We start from the raw sequence: 19015 nt of genomic DNA, 5'->3' as shown, positions 1-19015 counted from the left end.
AAAGAAAGTTAAACTCCGTAAAACTACAATATGCTACCGAGTACTCTGCTACAGTGGGAGCATAAACTAGTTTTTATTCATGACTTGTTATTTTACCTCTGCCATTACAATTACTTTAATTTGTATTATTAAAGTATCAAAGAAAATATGCACCTCTAGCAAATAGCTCAAACTGCTTCCAGTCTCCGACATCTCGAAGATTTTCCGCCTCATCTTTGAACATTGATTTTGCATTCAACACATCCAATCCCTCTTTCCGAATAATCTGCCAGTTATCAGCTAATTTTCTGAAAATAAAAATAGCTATTAATATTTGATCACAATAAGAAAAAAGTTGTTTCACACCACATGTTTTGAACAAGGTCACAACATATACATCTTGTTTTGACAATTTTCAGACCGATTTTGATAAAGTTTTTACACCTTTTAACCAAATTTTATCCTATCCCTGATGAAGAATCAAGGTCGGTCCAGAAATTATGAAGACAAAAGAATGTGCATGTTGTAACTGTTTCATTTGTTTTTTAATTTGAACATACTAGATTAACAGCACACACAATCAACAGAACAATGAAATGGATGACTGGAACTGTTATGTACTAACATTTGTAAATATTCTAAACAAATTTAAAGTGTTGCAGTAACTATATATTAAGATGGGTCTGAACCAAGTGTTCAATGGTTGACTGGAAGTTAAAATACGGTTCTTGTTTTTGTTTTGTATGCTGCAAAGGTAACACATTCATGCAAATCCACATGTAAAACGAATTGAAAAATACTTACTTGAAGTATCTGGCATACGTTGTTTGTTCTGGAGTCCACCAAGGTCTACTCTTCAGATGATCAATGTTATACAGGGAGCGCTGGTACTTGGAGAGGAAAAGTTTTTCTTTCACTCCTAACTCATACACCTGGAACAAATGTTACAGACAACTGTGAGAATTTCAATTATAAGTACGGCTGAGCCAATACTGATGTCCTTTCTGAAGTGCAAGTGTTTCGCACAGTCTAAATTTTGCAGAATTTTAGTAAAATGCACAATTTACATTCATTATTACTGATATTACTTTATGGAAAAATATATTTTCTTATTAAATGAAAGCTATTTTAATAGTGTGTATCTTATTTGTGAATTTGCACATACTCTACGTGAGTGATAAGTACAGTTCGTATGGAACTGTTATGTACTAACATTTGTAAATACTCTTAAACAAATTTAACGTGTTGCAGTAACTATATATTTATATATTGAGAGGTGTCTGAACCAAGGGTGTCACATGTAATAATAATAAAGTTTATAATTAATAGTTTAATAACATTGTCTTAACCTTCAGAAGGTGAGCAGCAGGCAATACATGATTACGTGCAAGTGTATTGCACAAAGTCAAGGCCGAGTGGTATAGCAATGACACAGTAATTGCTGACATGTAAGGTTGTAAGACAGGTATACCACTTACCAATTATTTTACCAATCCAATATATATCTATAAAATATCTTATAATTTAGTGCAAAATTGTGCCATTTTGTTATATTTTTTTTATGGATAATCTCCATAGCCTCCTTCTTAAAAAAGTATATGTCTAAATATGCAACATCTTTTGCATTACAGTCACCTGGAAACACACATTTATTAACCCTAGAACAGGTGCGTGAAAAAATATTAACATAAGTGGACGGGTTAGGTCTCGGACCCAAAGTGAAATATTTGGTTCAGAGGTTATAAAAACTTTATTTCAATTTTAGTAGTAGAAGTGTATAATATAGAGCATAATATTGTTTTAGAATATATGTTTTAATAAAATAAAGCTTTTAGTACCTCTGAAACTAAAATTTCATTTTGGGTCTGTGAGACCCAACCGTCCACTTACATTAACTTTTTTTTAACCGGAAGTTAAAAAGTTCCAAAAGTTCATCAATTTTTTCTTCTGTCAGGTGACGTGCCATTGTGGAGAAAACATATCTTTTAAACACAGATTACAGCACACAATCTTTACAAAATACCACTAACAAAACGCACGAAACAAATTTGCTGAGTACAATGTCGATCTCGCAAAACACACATGCACACACACACACAGACACACACAAACAAACTTATGCCAGTGGACGGGCTGGGTCTCCTACACCCAAACAGAGTTTCAACACGTTTAGCAGAATGGCTGATGCAATAGCGGTCTCAATGATATAACTACTGACACCTACAGAATGTAGACCTTAGGTACTGAGAGCGAAAGTACAGTATGTTGAAAACTTTATTGGGGATTCAGAGAAATATTATCACCTGGGTCTCACAGACCCAGCCCATCTATTCTAGGGTTAAGGTGGTTAATGAACCTGGAATTTTATATCAATGCAGTAGAATATCGGTTATTGATATCGATAAATTTTTTATCTGTACTTTATTGGGCATCAGCCGAAATTTTATATCAGCCTATCCCTATTCTTCATTATTTCTATATTATGTATTGAAAATATGTTTTCGGTAACTTTTATTAGTAAATTTTTTCTTTTAAAAATTCTTTCAGAGAAAAATCATAAATGAGAGAAAATGTAACGTATTATATATCTATGTACCAAAAATTTGGTACATAAAAACACACTTAGCAGTATATTTTCTGATTTTCTGGGGGAAAAAACACCAAAGAAATAAAAAAAACCACGTCTCTTGAGAAAAACATGGTATTTTCTGGCCAGTCCGCATAGTGTTAAGAAGTCAAACAACTTACTTTTGAGGCCTCGTCTTTCCTCCCAAGCCTCATCAAGGCATCGCCTAGTTGGAAGAAGAATCTGCCGTCGATAGTTCCTTCCTCGCGGGTGGCTATTCCTCCTTGGAGATAATCTGCAGCTTCCTTCATTTTCTTATCAAATGTCTTCAATATGAACCCATAATGCACCATGGCAAAACCATTCTTGGGCCACCGCTGGAGTACACCCTCCAGCACCTTCTTGGATTCCGGAAGCTTGTTTATCATCAAGTAGGTCACTGCTAGCTGGTTTTGGAACTCGGGCTTGTCCGGGAACCTTTCGATCAGTTGTTTGTGAACTTTCACTGCCTTGTGATGATACCCTGGAAAATAAGATAAATATATGAACTACAGGATTATGTGTGTGTGTGTGTGTGTTTACATGTACCTGAGCACATGAAGAAAATAAATCCAAAATTCTTGATTTTTCTTGACCCCGCACCTTTCTTAACATTTATTTAATTGCACCCTACTAAGGTATAGTTGGAAATTAAGCGCTTCCGACTTCATCCTGGATGGGGAATGGCCACATTACTTTAATATTCTTCGAAACTTGATGCATTTTTAGAAACAAAGCGAAAAAATCTTAACCCCAACTCAATACAATTTTAGATTTTAAGTATTCAATTTTATCAAATCCCAGTACAGATATACAACAATGTAAATTCACTATACTGTTAAAAATAGCAAAAATCTTGACCACAAGCATAATTTCTTGACATTCTTGACTGCTCGACGACACCCTGATGAATTATATATTTTTATTGGGGCTAAGCTGATATCATTTCCGATATACTCATCGATTCATACCGATACTCGATGCTTGAAAACTAGTAACAATTCAAAGTAGTTTTGAATACTATTTATAAATTTAAATGTATACCGTATTTACGCGTGTATAATGCGCACTTTTTTCCAAAATTTTTGCCCTTCAAAACTGTGGTGCGTATTATGCACGGAATAATTCGGACAGCCAAAATGAAATCACGCATTTTTTTTTTTTCCACTATGTCACTGCGTATAACATGTATATATCTACAGATTGCCTTTCTTTAGCAACAATAATTTTAAAAAATAACTTTTAAATGCGAAATGGCCGTTTTCCATGAGTTGTCACTTAGTAATGGAAAGTTTTGCGACATCGAGAAAAGCAGCACCCGTTCTGGCGGCATTCAAGCACGCGCCTACCGTCACACGGGAGACGTATCAAGCGGTATTTTTCGCGGGAGAAATAACTTCCACAAAAATTGTTTTCGCCTTAGACATGGCCATGATCAGAGATCGGGCGAAAAATACGTTTTTTGCACTCATTCCCTTCAGAAGCACTCTACCGCTCGCAAGTGGGTCTGATCTAAAAATAAACACCAGACCACGCTTCAGTTATATCCAATAGCACTTGACCTCTGCCCTCCCCTCCCCCAAGCGTACCAATGTTACCCGCAGCCGACGGCTGCTACGCAACATGCCAGGCTTGTTTGCTCTTTTATACATGAGAAGAGATCGAATATGCTTGGATGTTATTTTAAATCGACTTTGTAGCGTACAACTTCCGGTAATCGCTTTCATTGAAAACGTATTCTTTGTTCCCTGTAACACTTCATAAAGAAGTGAAACTGTTATAGATAATCAAAGCCACATAGACCACCTAAAGATCGTCAACACGCTTAATGCATTTTCATCCAGGTTTCCGCAAAAGTTCACTTCGATCTTACTTGCATCGTAACTCCCGTTTACCACTTTCTACATTTTCATGACTGTGCCGATGTCCTAATATTTGCCAAAAGTGTTCCGTTGGCAGAGTGACTTCTCCTTCTTTTCTTCTCAGCAAACGTTTAGGGGGGGGGGGGGCAATACCGATTGTCTTCTTGCTCGTGTGTGCACACACAAGCTGATTACAGGCAAGGGTGGAAGTGGACCGCTCTTTCTTTCCTTTGACTTCTAAAATGGTCAACCAGTTCTGCATGCATTCTTGAAAAGGAACAAAAACCATAGGACAAGTATAAAAAAAATGCCTCCCTACCCAGCTTTCTCCGCCACTGGTCTGCACGGCAATGTAATAATTGCAGAATTCAGGTCCTATTTTCTTCTTTTTTTAATGCTATTGTATTGAAATATTGCCCGTATTATTGTCTGTTGCAAGGTAAAACGTAAAGAAAGGGTTTATTCTTTCTTCTTCACACAGCTGATAAAAGTTCCGCCTTCGACAGTTGCGTTATCTTTGAAATACGGAGGATTTTCCCTGACCACCTGTTGCTCGAACTTCCAGCCGGTCGCATTGTTTTTACGCTGCAACTGGCGCCAGTGTTTTGTCTAGCGTCTGCGAAGTTGTCGGTTGTGGATAACAGCAATGACTCATCCAGCGTGAAGGCAAGTCATTGTTTTGTATCTCGCAAAGCTGTTTTGATTTGACGATAACGAAATTCGATCTTCAGAAAGAAAAAGTAGAGTTAAAACAACTTCATGTTCTGCACCTTTATCTTCAGAACCTCAATGTGTAAGCTGCGAACGATTTAAAAAATGCTCAATGTATAAGCTGACACCGATTACCGTCGATTAACGTGAGAGTAAATAAAGATCTCACATTTGATATCTGAAAATGCGCAGGTTTCATAAAGCTTGTTTTGAGTTCATTTTATGCTTTTGGGCTAATCGGGACTAAATATACAGTTTCACTTTAGTGAAATCTAATTCCAAACCAAAATGATTATCGAGTGCGACACTGTTCAATGTGTCTTAGAATACGCATTGGGTGCAAATAGATCGCAAGTTGCCCGTTTCCTTTTTCAGGCTGGCTTACAATGCAAGTCGAGGAAGAGGAAGGACTGCTCCCTGGAATGGGGGAGGGGGTGAATTAGAAGTTGGTCGAAGGAAGGAAAATGACATTTTTACGACGTATTTTACACAGCCGAACAAAAACGAAATTTACAGCCCCTTTTTTTTGTGCCTAGAAAGGTGAGATCTTCCGAGAGATCTTATTTTACCGGTTCATCTTGTAACAGACAATGCTCTAGTAGACCCGTATTAAATCCAACATTCATTCTGCCCGATTATCTCCTAATAATCGTTTTTGGTGCAAATTCCAATAACAACCCCTTCGAAATAACTACCTTTTTCCTGGGAACTATGAAAGGTCGTTGTATCGAGTGTTGACTGTAACAAATATGAAGTTAAAATAATTACGTCAACACTTACCAAATAGAAATAATTACTGTATATTTACTGCGCTATTGCGGCTTAACTCACGTAAATAAATAAATAACGTTTACACTTAATTTCGTCATTCACTCCCAGTTACTAATACAAGTAGTCTGAAATGTCCTCACTTCCATCCATCTTGTTCGATATTCCCGTTACCTTAAAACTTTTGATCATCATTTCAAGGGAGATGGAGTTCCATGCCTCACGAACCCATTCACAAACAATCGGCAGCGACGCACGTTTCACCCTCCCGCTTGTTGCGAGTTCATGCTGCCTTGATGTCATCCATCTATTGTAAGCATCACGCACTGCGACCTTGAACGGGTGGTTGATAACTTTGCTCCCGCCTCTCATCTGAAAACCCCAACATCTGGAAGTTCAAGGTCGCGTGGTGAATGCATCAGCTACGAAAGCAAGGAAAAGATCGTTTTTATGATCTACTGATTAATTTTAAATGAAATACGTAAATGTTAGTCCGACGCTAAGAAAGCCATTTCTGGAACCTGAATTGTACTGCGCATTATATACGAAATATATTTTTTTGTTGCTTTTCCCCATCAAAAACGAGGGTGCGTATTATACACGCACGCGCATTATACACGCGTAAATACGGTATATATTTTATCATTGGAATTATCTATCAAGTTTTGCTTGAAAATATTCATAACTTCATACAAGGTAACCATTTAATCATAAAATCCTTTTCTCCCCACAATGTTTTTGCTTAGTGAAAATTATGCATTTTGCATAATGTTCAGGATATTCAGACTTTACTAACATTCCAAATGATACTTGTAACGACCCTGCTTGGTCGCCATTTAATTATTATTAGACCTTGCGTGGTCGATATATTATTTTTAATCGGATGAAAGAGTTAAGCGGAATGTCCCTGCGAGGCGTACACTTTTAGTTTAAATGTATTCTGTAAACGTTAGCTTCACTCATTATTAGATCCTGCGTGGTCGCTATATTCTTTTTAATGTTATCAATTATTGCCATTTTCACTGTTTAACGTGTTGTTTAGAATAGCAGAGTCCTGCGAGGCTAATTAGTAATTGTATTGTCTGAATGCACACAGTTTTAGTTTATATTGTCACGTGCATCTAGTAATTTTCCCACTAGTGATTTCTCAATGTCAAAATCTTGATATTTCTCAGCACGAAGTTTGCAATATGTAAAAAAAATGAGTTAGCAACGCGTACTTGTAGTTAAAATTTTCACCACCCATGTGCCACCGCGAGTATAAAACCCAGCGCAGCGAGACCGGAGCTCAGTTGGCTCCCGGATGTCAACTGGCAAACATCCTGGGAAAAACCGGCCATCCAGCCAGAAGCCTAGCAGCCATCCCAGAAGGAAGGAAGGAGACACCGGTCAGCTTGCCGATTCCTAGCTAACGCCGGGGGTGTCGCGGCATCCTTTAATCCTTTACCCAGCGCCCGCTTGTATGAGGTGCCGGCTGGCTACGGCCAGTTGGGGGTACCGTGCACATTCTACTTTCTCTTACAGGGGAGCCAGTGACGTCGGCCGCAAACAGCGCCCTAAATAAAATTAGGTCCCTATACTCCCCCTGGTGCCTCACTGCGAGGAATAAATTGAATGGTCCCTGCCCCCGTTTTGAGTCCAGAAGTGGTGAATGCACATGTAGGGTAAATGTAAATGCACGTAAGTGGTAAAGGTTCAAGACTAGTGTGCTAACAGACTTTTTTAAAATAAGTTTATAATAAACATATACATATATAAACCTGTTGTTCACGTTTTACCCAGCAAGCCCTGAGTTATCTAGAGTCTGTGTCCACCGATTGAATTAAGGAAGTTAGCACTTATGGGTAACTTTTGCCGTCCTCCTAATTGAAGTGTTTAGAGTGTGGTAATTGTGTGTAGGTGGGACGTTGCATACTTTCTGCTACTAATACATTAATATTGGTATTGGGGTACAATTTTGCCCAAAGTTAAGTCTTCTGTGACTGGAGCCCAAGTTTCCAAAATCAATAAGCAAATAAAGTAATAATTTTATTCTGAATAAGTTCTTACACTTCACCTTTCCCAGAACAGAGTAAAGCATACACAGTATACAATAAAATAATGATAAAAGGGCAGAAGTTTTGCCACACTTGTAGCAGTATAAATCCCTAAAAGTATCAGTTCAAAGTAGAATGGCCACCGAATCCAAATATTCCATGTATGCAAATCGTTGTGTACTTTTTCAAGTCCAGTAAGTTATTTTGGCAAGACTGGTTTCCGAAATTAAAATATACAATTACCAAATAAATGGTTGAGATTATCCTTCATAAAACACACATATTGAAAAATAAACAAATATGATAAATACTGAACTTAGTAATACAGAGATATGTTTCAGAATAAAAAAGGTAAACATTTAAAGAGCATGGCGAGAATCCATAAATGGATAATCAGACAGATTGAATGACGAATTTGTTGAGAGTCCACACTGCATAAAAATGAACATGACTAATAAAATAATGTGAGGAGACCCTGTAAAATGGATGAATGATAAAACTGTCTGGATATTTTGGATAACCAGATAATGTGAATATCTGGGTAATCAAGATATCCACACATTTGAAATCTAGATAGAAAATAATGATATTCAGAAAAAAATCTTATCCAAATTTAGACATTCCTAGTTCAAAGTGGCCCAATCGTGGTTTTATCCTTCCAATCTTACCTCGAAATCTCATTCTGTCGATGCATCTCTCAGCTGCTTCCCGAAAGAGCTTACGAGGTACCGTGGCTCCCTGGTCCAGAACAGCCTGATATGCAGTGATGCTCTCCTCCAGAAGCTTATTGCTGTGCTGCTTGTCCGCCAACACATCCAAGGCCTGTGCTTTCCCATACAATGCCCTCGGAGAATTTGGATTCTTCAGCAAGATTTCGCGGAACTGGGACAAGGCTGTTGTAGGGGACTGAGGTTACAGGAAAAGCAGTCAGGTAGTGATCAAGGATAATTCCAATATTTTTGAGAAAAATGTTTAGACAGAAAGAAATGTACAAAGGTTGCACACACATATTTACTTATTTAAACACACTACTACAACACAAAATAAATACACCCTAAGGAAAACACATGGGTACAGGATGACTGCAATTTGTACTTCTGTACCTGACTAATTATAGGTCATGAATTAGCAACATAAACATGCATATAATTCCATTCTTTGCTCTTCAAATGAAATGTGCAAACAAAAAGGTGCATACAGATGTACAGGGTGTTCACATTTAACCTCGCTAATTTCAGAGACTGAAAAGTCTTGATTATTCAAATTGCCCAGAGAAACTGGGACTACAAGTGTCACCCAGAAATCTTTGGAACAACTCATGAGATTCTAGATGATGAGCTAAAAGATGAAGTGTTTACAGATGGAATTATGGCACATGCTGATGACAATCCTAGTTCTTTCCCAGATTTGCTTCTTGGACACTGAAGTAGTCATGGAAAATTTATGCGACAATCCTCTGATGCAAAATGTTGTCATTGTTCTATTAACTAGGGCTGAATCAATGCCAGTGGACTGGTATCAAAAAGTATAGGTTTGAAATTATTTACAGATTCCGACCGATATTGTACTGGCATTCTGGTCTTTCTCAGTGCCAGGAAAAATGCTGCACAATAGTTTCACAGCATCTCATTATCCTGGAAATTATGCAAATTAGAAGTTTCCATTTACTTTGCACCAGTACTGTACGATTTCAAAACTGGTACTTTTAATATTCTGATGTAATTCTTGAAAACACAGTAACGCTTCAAATTGCATATAATCAGAGTGGAATATTTACCCACTAATATTAATATCTTGAACAAGTTTTCATTGTTACAATTTTCAAGCATTGGTATTCTTGGGAATGAAGAGTAGCATTTGTGCAGCTGCTATTTCATACTGGAAAACACTTAGGCAGAGATAGTTTTTCAGTATAATACTGTGTGTGCTACTAAAGGATCACATGTGAAAGTCTGATCTTCTTCTCTCTCAGTACCATGGCAAGTGATATAGTAAGTTGAAAATAAGGAATTTCAATGTGGACACCCTGTACTTTATAAGTTTAACAGTCATTAAACATTAGTCATGCAACAGTACAATAAATTTGTACCCCAATTGAGTTGTGTTTTGCTGGTTGCATAAATTCAAATTTCTTGAGATCCAGATAAGATCTAACTTACATTACATACAATCATTTCACTAAGTAATGAAGTCCAGTTTTGTCTACCTTTCACCACATGTGGCTTCATCGGGAGATAAGACAAGAATAGTCAAAGTTTGAAAGACTGGAAGGTAAGTTAAGGTTAAAAAAGATTAAAATGGTAATAGACAATGCAGTGCCCTGTCACTCCTTCCAACTCTCGCTGCAGGTAATAACATGCAAGAGGTAAAAGAGAAGGAAATCCTGACGTCACAAGAATCTTTTAGAATGCAGAGAATCACTGTCTCCAACATTTTCAAATTGCTAGAGAAAAATAAACAGAAATGGGAAAGTTGCAAAACGAACTTCAGGATTTTTTAAAACACTAATACAAGTAACAAACTGAAATTTGAATCTCGAGAAGGAGATTAGTCAATTAAGAGAGGCCTTAGAATTAAAGGAGAGAGACAACCGAAACCAAATGATTTCCCAATATGAGGAAAAGAGCAGGAAGGCTCAGAGCAAGAGAAGCATGATGTTAAAAGACTGAAGGAACTTTTAAGTAAGAGCACTCCTACAAAGATCACAGAGGACTTGGAAACTAAAGTCTCAAGATTATAGGAGAAACTCAAGAGAGCAAACCAAGTCATTAAAGACAAAAATCAGAGGATTGATTAGTCTGCAAGAGTGAGAGCAAAATGCCAAATCCCATGCTGCCGCAGTACCAAACCACAAAAGAAAAATCTTCCTTCTCCAAACACAAAAGACAGAACAAGACAAGATAAACTTGGAAAAGATATTGTACTTCCTTCTGATGATCAAATCTTTGACTACAACCAGGGTAAGGAAGCCCTCATATCAAAGGGTCTGTTGAGCTCAGCCCAAGACTACCTAACATATCTTTCCATGTTTTAAACTTCGAGTATTCTTGTTTTATCTCCTGATGAGGCCGCATGATGTGTTGAAAGGTAGAGGAAAACAGTAAGTACATGCCAAAACTGGACTTCATTACTTCTTGAAATACTTTTGTTAATTTTCGCTGACACCCGTACCTACTCTTAACAGTTCTAATTTGAACTCCATATTGTGGACAATTGTGCACACAGAGCATTTTGAGCAATATACTACCTACATACACTAACCTAATCTCTTTAATTCTAAAAATCCTGCTTACATTAAACTAAACTTGACGACTATGCTTACTTGCATCTCTACAAACACAACTCGTACAATTTTAAAATTTACATTAAGACCGATTCCACTCAATTCACTGTAGCTGTGTAAAAAAATATGTCAGTTAGTGAAAACCACGGTATTTCATGCTGTGAAGCCATTATTAAAACTTTACTTCTACTTCTGAAAATATATTTTTTAGTAAAGTAGAATAAACTAGACAATAGTGCAAAAATCACTATTTCTTGACACTAACATTCTCATGCACTGTATTCTACTTTCAAATATTTAAATTTGTGGACTTCGCATTATTTCTTAATACTTAATGTGCACAAATGCAGTAATGTTCTGTGATGACTGAAATCACGTTTACGAAAAATATGAGAAAGCAACAAATAAACACAAATGCACTATCAGACAAAATGAATACTTACAAATAAAGTACACCACCATATAATAAATCAGATCACTCCAAAGAAAGCACAAAGAAATTAGTTTTTAAAACAAAAAGTGCAATTACAAAACAGACTCCAATACCACTGCAAATGTTAAAAAAACAATGAGATTTCACACAAAAGAACATAATGTAAATGTGTTAGATTGTAATTACAAAAAAAATACTACAACTCTTCAGGACGTTATTTCAATAAGAGCCATGATATAACTTGCCATGCTGAAAGTATTCTATTTGAAGATGTTATAATGGTGGGTGCAAGAATATTATCCCAGCATGTCAAGGTATATCAAAAGAAAAATCTTCATACCTCAAATTAAGATCTTGAAAATGAGAAAAATCGAGCAATGTACATCAGGCAGATGAGAAAAAAAAACATGAGGTAATCCACGTGTGATTGCAATGATATGACATGGACGTGTTTAATTTTTAATAATAATGATAATAAAAAACACACCAACAAGAAGGTCATGCATTATAGAAGTTACTTCCCAAAGCATTGAAGAAAAGAGCACACACAAGAAAAAAATGGTATACAAAAGTCTTGAATGGGTAAAAAATTAAATACTATATACTATGGAAAATAAAGGCTTCATAGGAGAGGACTAAGCTAATTTAGGAAGATCCCAGTATTCAGAAACCAAAATCCTAACGGAAAAGTAATTCCATTAAAACACAGATATACATTATCAACAAAATAATAATGTACAAAATACACACACTGTGAAGAAACTGGAAAGCCTATCAAGTAATATACCACTTGAGACATGTTTTTATGGTGAATAAAAACAATAATGATTTTAGTACAAAACAAACCAAATTTCAGGTTGAAATTAGTATATAAAACCATATTCTGATAGTGTGGTAAATAAAGTCTATGATTTAAAAACCATGCTCTTCAAAAAAGAGTAATCAGGTTTACGTACTTTATAATCAGTTTCTAAAATGAGAAATTAAATCCAAATTTCTTCTTCTTTTCTTCTTGTAGCTGGGTTGATACAAATGCATTTTATTTTCTTAACACTAGTGTTATGATACCATGTTCTCAGATTCATTTATGCAGTTATGAAATAGGGATGGGTCTGATCAATTGGCTCTATTGATATCAGTTGATATACATAGAATCAGTTTATCAGTAAACTTACTCAGGGTGGTCACTCTAGGACCATGATGAAAAGTATAATTCCCAGTTTTCAATGTGAAGTTTCCAAAAATTCAAGGGTATACAAGCAGATGTTTTCTCTACATCAACGTATTACGAATCTCCCCCATTAACACATATGCACACACAAATATATTAACAATATAAAGGGTCTGTGTGATTCCAATATATCCAAAAATTCTAAATAAATTCACTTAAACAGTACATATATTTAAAATATTTAATTTATGGTACAGAGTTTAAATTTGCAATTCCACATATTCAGACTCGAAATACATCTTCAATCACAAGGGACGGATGTTACGGGATATATTAATCTACGAAAATGTGTTAATTGTACAAGAACTTCAAACTCAAATTTGTCTATTCAACTTTAGAATATCTTATCTTGCAATAATCTTTCGGTGGCCGCGGTGGCTCAGTCGGTAACGCGTCTGACTACCATGCTAAAGGTCCCGGGTTCGATCCCCGGCCGGTTCAAATCCGGGAACTTTTCTAACGGTGGAAGCGGCCCCGGCGCCTACCCAGCGTCGAATAACATGGGTACCTGGGGGAAACCCTGGGGGGTAAAGGCGGTCAGGGGCGTGATGCTGATCACATCACCCCCATTAACGACCGGATCAAGAAAGTGTGGGGCGTTACCCCCACACCCCCTATACGCCTTCAAGGCGTGGTGCTATGCACAGGGGAACACTTTACCTTTACTTTTTTGCAATAATCTTTCGTGTCAGATAGACTGTTCTGCAAAAGACACTAAAAAAGTAAACGGATTGTGAGAAGTCTGTTTTATTTTCCACGCAACTTTCTTTCCCTTCCTCGATAAAAATAAAACCTATACTGTGAAAACTTGCCTCAGGGCATTTATAAATATGTATAAATTCAATGGGACTTTGATTAATAAAAGTTGCGATTTTTCAAGTCTACGGAGAAAAATTCACGCAGAATTCCCAGACCCAAGAATTCACGCAGAATTCCCGGAATTCCCAGGGAGTAGCCACCTTGTTACTGACATAAACCAATATGCCTATATCCACGTTCATAGTATGGAGAATGAAAAACATGGCATCAAACATACTGACATATATAGTACTCATTTATCTGCAAAACAGTTCTAGTAATTCTTGTGATCACTGCCATCAACCACTTGGGAACCTGTTGTGTTACTGCTTGACAGGTGTCTGGTGTATGTGAAAACACCACGAATAGGTGACAACAGCACACCCAGCAACAAACACCAGATATGTAAATACAGTGGGACCCTGATTTTTTGTTTTCCGATTTTACATTTTCCTGCATTCAAACTTCATGATCCCAATACAGCAACATATTACAAAACTTCCCTATATTTTGCATTTTCCTGCATTTCAAGTTTCCTCATCCCAGTCCCCTGAAAAACAAGGTTTCACGGTACTTTATTCCTGTATATTATAATTGCCTGTATTGGCTGATACTACTAGAGTACCAATTAATCTGTCCTGCCCTGAAATAATAATATTTGCAATACATATCACATTTTTTTTTCGTATCACACGCAATTAAAAAGTGATATTGATAATTTCATAGCAATAAAAACAAAATAGGCCAAAAATCTAAATTGGCTTCTAAAGTTTTCTTTCCTGTAATGAGAAAATGTTGGGCAGGTAAAGTTTCATACCTTCTACAGTTTCCACAAGTAAACACTGGGATAATTTGACAGCAGTCATGGACACAAAATGTTTTTTTCATCCACTTTGTGAAAAAATAAGATAATCAGGGCTGGGCCTTGACAAGTAGTCATTAATATAGTTTGCCTTGCATTCACCTGATCCAGGATTCAAATCCTGTTGTGTGGCTTGTAAACCCCTTGATGGCTATGAATATGAATATTTAATTAAATATTTATAAATATGAATATTTAATTAAACACCAATATTTTTGATATCACTTACAACAGAACTACTTACATGTTCCAGTGTTTTTTCTGCTTCATCAAGTTCATTGCTAAAGCCATTATCAAATTCATTGTCAAATGCATCATCAAAACCATCTTCGTCACTAATATCATCTGGTACAAAATTCTGCAACAGAAAAAGCAAAAATCAACCAAAAGCAGACGTTGACAATTAGCAATACTAAATTACTGGGCTCGACGCATCCTCTATAACTGACTGAGTTAGTAAACTCACTAATTCATTACATGGTAACCTTATCAACTTCGTCCAGGTACTTAAGGGGTTTAGATGGATAAAATCCTTCGAATGACTTGCACACTATTAATAAGGATACAGGCATTATACACTGGAACCCCAATCCTACATTTTATAATCATTCTTCTTGTTTACAATAGAGCAAATTGATGTAAAATTTTTCCCAGAAAAACATAAAATCAACATATATTTGAGAGAGAGAGTGAGTGAGTGAGTGAGTGTGAGAGTGAGTGAGTGTGAGAGTGAGTGAGTGTGAGAGTGAGTGAGTGTGAAAGTGAGTGAGTGTGAGAGTGAGTGAGTGAGAGAGTGAGAGAGAGAGAGAGTGAGAGAGAGTGAGTGAGTGAGTGAGTGTGAGTGAGTGAGTGATTGAGAGCGTGTGCGTGTGTGCCAGAAGGGTGAATAAAAAAAATGGCATAGGAGACTGTAAACACTTATCATAATAAAAAGAAAGTCTACATTTCGAGGCTAGTACATCATTGTCACAGTAGAGAAAACAACAGAGTCACAATAGTGTAGAGGCACAGAATACTATCCCTGGCGTCAGTAGTGTTGCCAGAGAAAAGTGACAGATCGCAGGTTCAGATGAGCAGGTCCTTTCACCAGTGTTTACTGCATGGTGGATGGGGTGAAGTTCGGGAGGGAATGAAGAAATGATTATTGGGTGACTAAGTTGAGTCCGGGGGAGGAGGGGGAGGGGTATGGTGGCATGCGTGTCTGATATGTAGGCCCTTTCCCTTCCATGAATGACTCAGAATCAACAACCACCAAGCATCTACCCAAAACTCCGACCTCACTGTCGCCACCCACACCAACAGCCACACCACCACCTTTAACAACTGTTTCCGTGTAGCCACCTACTACCCCACAACCCTGACACCTCCACCCGCAAGTATGACTGAAAAGTAAGTTCTGTTTGCACAGATTCCTGATTGTGTTTACGTTCACAACAATTCAGACAATAGTTGTCGTAAATTCTAAAATCTACATTCATTTCACCACAGTTCATACCTTATATTCTGTAAGGAATAGAAGTTTACTGTACCTCCTCCGATAAGCCACCGGAAGTCCTGGATTTTCTTGGTGGTGGCAGAGGCGTTTCTTCCTCCTCTTCCTCTTCTTCTTCTTCCTCCTCCTCATCCTCTTCTTCCTCCTCATCTTCATCATCTGCCTCTACCTCGTCAACCGATTTCTTCTGAGTTACTGTAAGATTCAATTAGTGTTCAAGTACTAAATATACATGTTACTTGTAATGGTTCATGCAATGAATAAAATTACACAACTAACATGCTAATTCAACATTGGTACAACATAGTTTTTTTCATAACTACATTCAAAATTTTATCACACCATTCTTGATACACATAAAAAAAAGCTCAATATATAGGAAAAATTTAGTACACTGCAAAAGTGATATTTATGCACATTTAATAAAAAAATTCACAATCATTAACTAAAGATAATTTCAACAGCATCAAAGACAATTTTCTCCAAATGTAGTACCAACTGTCTTAGCTCAGTCAAAAATTCATAACAATCACAAACATTTTCGAACACATGGGAAAAAATAATGGGAAATGAAATGCATCCTCCATCAAGCCATACAAGGGTGCCTAGAACACTGCCAATGCTCTAGCATTGAACTACCAAGTCCTGATCAGGCTTGAATTGTTTCTTCAGCTTCTACAAGAACAAAATTGCTTCTAATAGCTTTTATACTCACAAATTAAATCGAAAGAGCAATTTAGTGTCATACTTTGACTGTTACATAATCACAGGTATTCCACATTTACAAAAATTATTCACAGGAGCTACACCCACGAATGAGCAGATTGTGGAATTGTTCTTACATTTTTAGGATAGTACCATGCTCAGAATTTTTGTAGAGGATGATATGATTGTACCGCTTCATATTTTCTTGTAGTAAATTTGAGCAAATCGGGATATAAATCTCCAGTCGACACATTGCTGGTTCGGAAACCAACTTTCAACTTCAAGTGTGACCTTTTTCAATAATCCTTTCAGCTTTAAATTGAAAAATGTATGGTAAATATTCAAAAACAGGTGAAGATAATCACAAAGTCCTTAGCTTCTTGCACTAGTAACATAAAACTTGTTGAACCATAAATTTATATACATATTTGAAATTTACACTATTGTAGTAACTTTTTTTATCTATGTAAAAACATTGTCATGTGAGAAACTTTCAGTGTAAAATGGCCTTAAAAGTGCTGTATCTGAAACTTTGAATAAATAAGAACACGCAAACAACCAATTTGTATTTGTATCTAATGCGACTGAGTGCAAACTACAAAACGAGAAGGTGTTTCACAATGCATGCACACATTTTTATTCACATATATGTATACTGAATATGGTTACACAGGTACATGCTTTCTACATATAATCGGAAGTACTGTATACAATGGTAGTTCAATTTAATGTTTTTCAAGGGACTAAAAGAACATAAAATCCAGGAAAACTTAAAACCTCGGAAAGTTTAATAACATTATGCTATGTTGGCCATGGGGATTGAATGTACAATGCAGGAATATGTATAAAATCAGGGAATGTTAAATTAGGGTTCCACTGTATATTTATATGCATATGAGACGGGGAAATGAGGAAGAAAGGATAATACAGTATAATGATGAATATTTGATTAAACAAATGCAAGGAACATCCATGATAAAATTGGTTATTAATAATTCTTCTGCTGGCAGGATCATAAACTAAGCAAAGTGCAGTATTTTGATTTATAAAGACATGCTACTAGCTTTAAGTGGTGTTATGTTTAGAAACTTGTTAACATTCGTATAAACAGTATACACAAAACCACAATTACCTTAACAATAGTTAATATACAAAAATTTTACAAAATGTGTTAGTAGAAGAGGGAAACATCAACATATGAATTCCTCAAAATGCATGTGTCACTGACAAACATTCTACATGCCGATACCTTGTGGTTTTATTTCAACTTTCACTGGTGCTTCTTCTTCCTCTTCTTCTTCCTCCTCCTCTTCTTCCTCTTCTTCTTCTTCCTCTTCATACTTCACTGGTGGCTTTGACACTACAGTTTCCTTAGTTTCTTCCCCCCAAATATCTCCTACATCATCTTCTTCTTCCTCCTCCTCCTCCTCTTCTTCTTCATCTTCATCTTCGACTGAAGCAGCCTGTGCTACCTCATGAACTCTCTTTTCTGTGAATTTTGGTTCTGTCGGTATGAGATCTGGAACCTCTTCTTCACTATCTTCAGGAGCAGAGACGGCACCTTCTTCAGCTTTTGGTGAGGCTCCTTTGTCTATGGTGAAACAGTACAACTACTGAAACATGCTTATCCATATGTCCATTGATCATGGACTTAATTTCGCTACTAATTTTTTTTTGGCGATTTTATGCGGAAATGAGGGTTTAGTAGAGTTTTGTTTTACATCCACTTTATGCACACTTAGCCTAATTGAAACTAGGCCTACAGTTTAAAGTGGGATCCAAACCAATATGAGCCTCCACTGGAGTTTCTTTGTTATGGAAGGACTATTATGGCCATACTGGTGATAAAATCTGAACCTGTAAAGGGTTCGCACAGCACATGTAAAGGATGTAATACAAGGCAATACACAACCCCCACAGAGGATTATAGTGAGACTACGTTCAGGTGTCAGTCTCGTTGGCCTGCAAGAATGCAGTTACTGGAAGAGAGGCTCACCTTTTAAATTCGAGTATCCTGGAGAAAGCATAACAACTTTTCTCCTGAGATTTCAGACTTTGTATGGGTCTGGTGGCCACCCACTATTGTGAGGAAATTGGGGAACTACGAATCAGTAGTAGCATAACCTGGTCATGGAAACTTGCAACGACGACTCGGGGTTCGTCGTGCTGACCACACATCACCTCGTAACTAGTTGGATGATCTCCCACCTCGGGTAGGAGTGAGACCGGCAGTCGGTAGGTATACCCTGA

At 36.9% G+C, this 19015-nt stretch overlaps 1 protein-coding gene across 7 annotated transcripts in view; it reads right to left on the bottom strand.

Moving 5' to 3' along the window:
• LOC145991156 (uncharacterized) overlaps positions 1 to 19015 on the bottom strand; it is a 75197-nt gene that overhangs the window by 4695 nt on the left and 51487 nt on the right. For 6 of the 7 annotated variants that reach the window (XM_083126972.1, XM_083126975.1, XM_083126973.1 and 3 more), the window contains 7 exons: positions 18015 to 18356; positions 16098 to 16255; positions 14813 to 14926; positions 8630 to 8867; positions 2728 to 3068; positions 784 to 911; positions 154 to 287 (listed from right to left, as the gene is read on the bottom strand). In XM_083126972.1, coding sequence (XP_082983098.1) covers positions 154 to 287; positions 784 to 911; positions 2728 to 3068; positions 8630 to 8867; positions 14813 to 14926; positions 16098 to 16255; positions 18015 to 18356 — 1455 coding nt within the window. The remainder of the gene's footprint in view (positions 1 to 153; positions 288 to 783; positions 912 to 2727; positions 3069 to 8629; positions 8868 to 14812; positions 14927 to 16097; positions 16256 to 18014; positions 18357 to 19015) is intronic. The other variant, XM_083126978.1, reaches the window with a different exon arrangement.

Source organism: Lepisma saccharinum, chromosome 8 (genome assembly GCF_977018435.1).
Source record: "Lepisma saccharinum chromosome 8, izLepSacc3.1, whole genome shotgun sequence".
Lineage (NCBI taxonomy): Eukaryota > Metazoa > Arthropoda > Insecta > Zygentoma > Lepismatidae > Lepisma > Lepisma saccharinum.
This window is presented reverse-complemented; position numbering and strand designations above follow the sequence as displayed.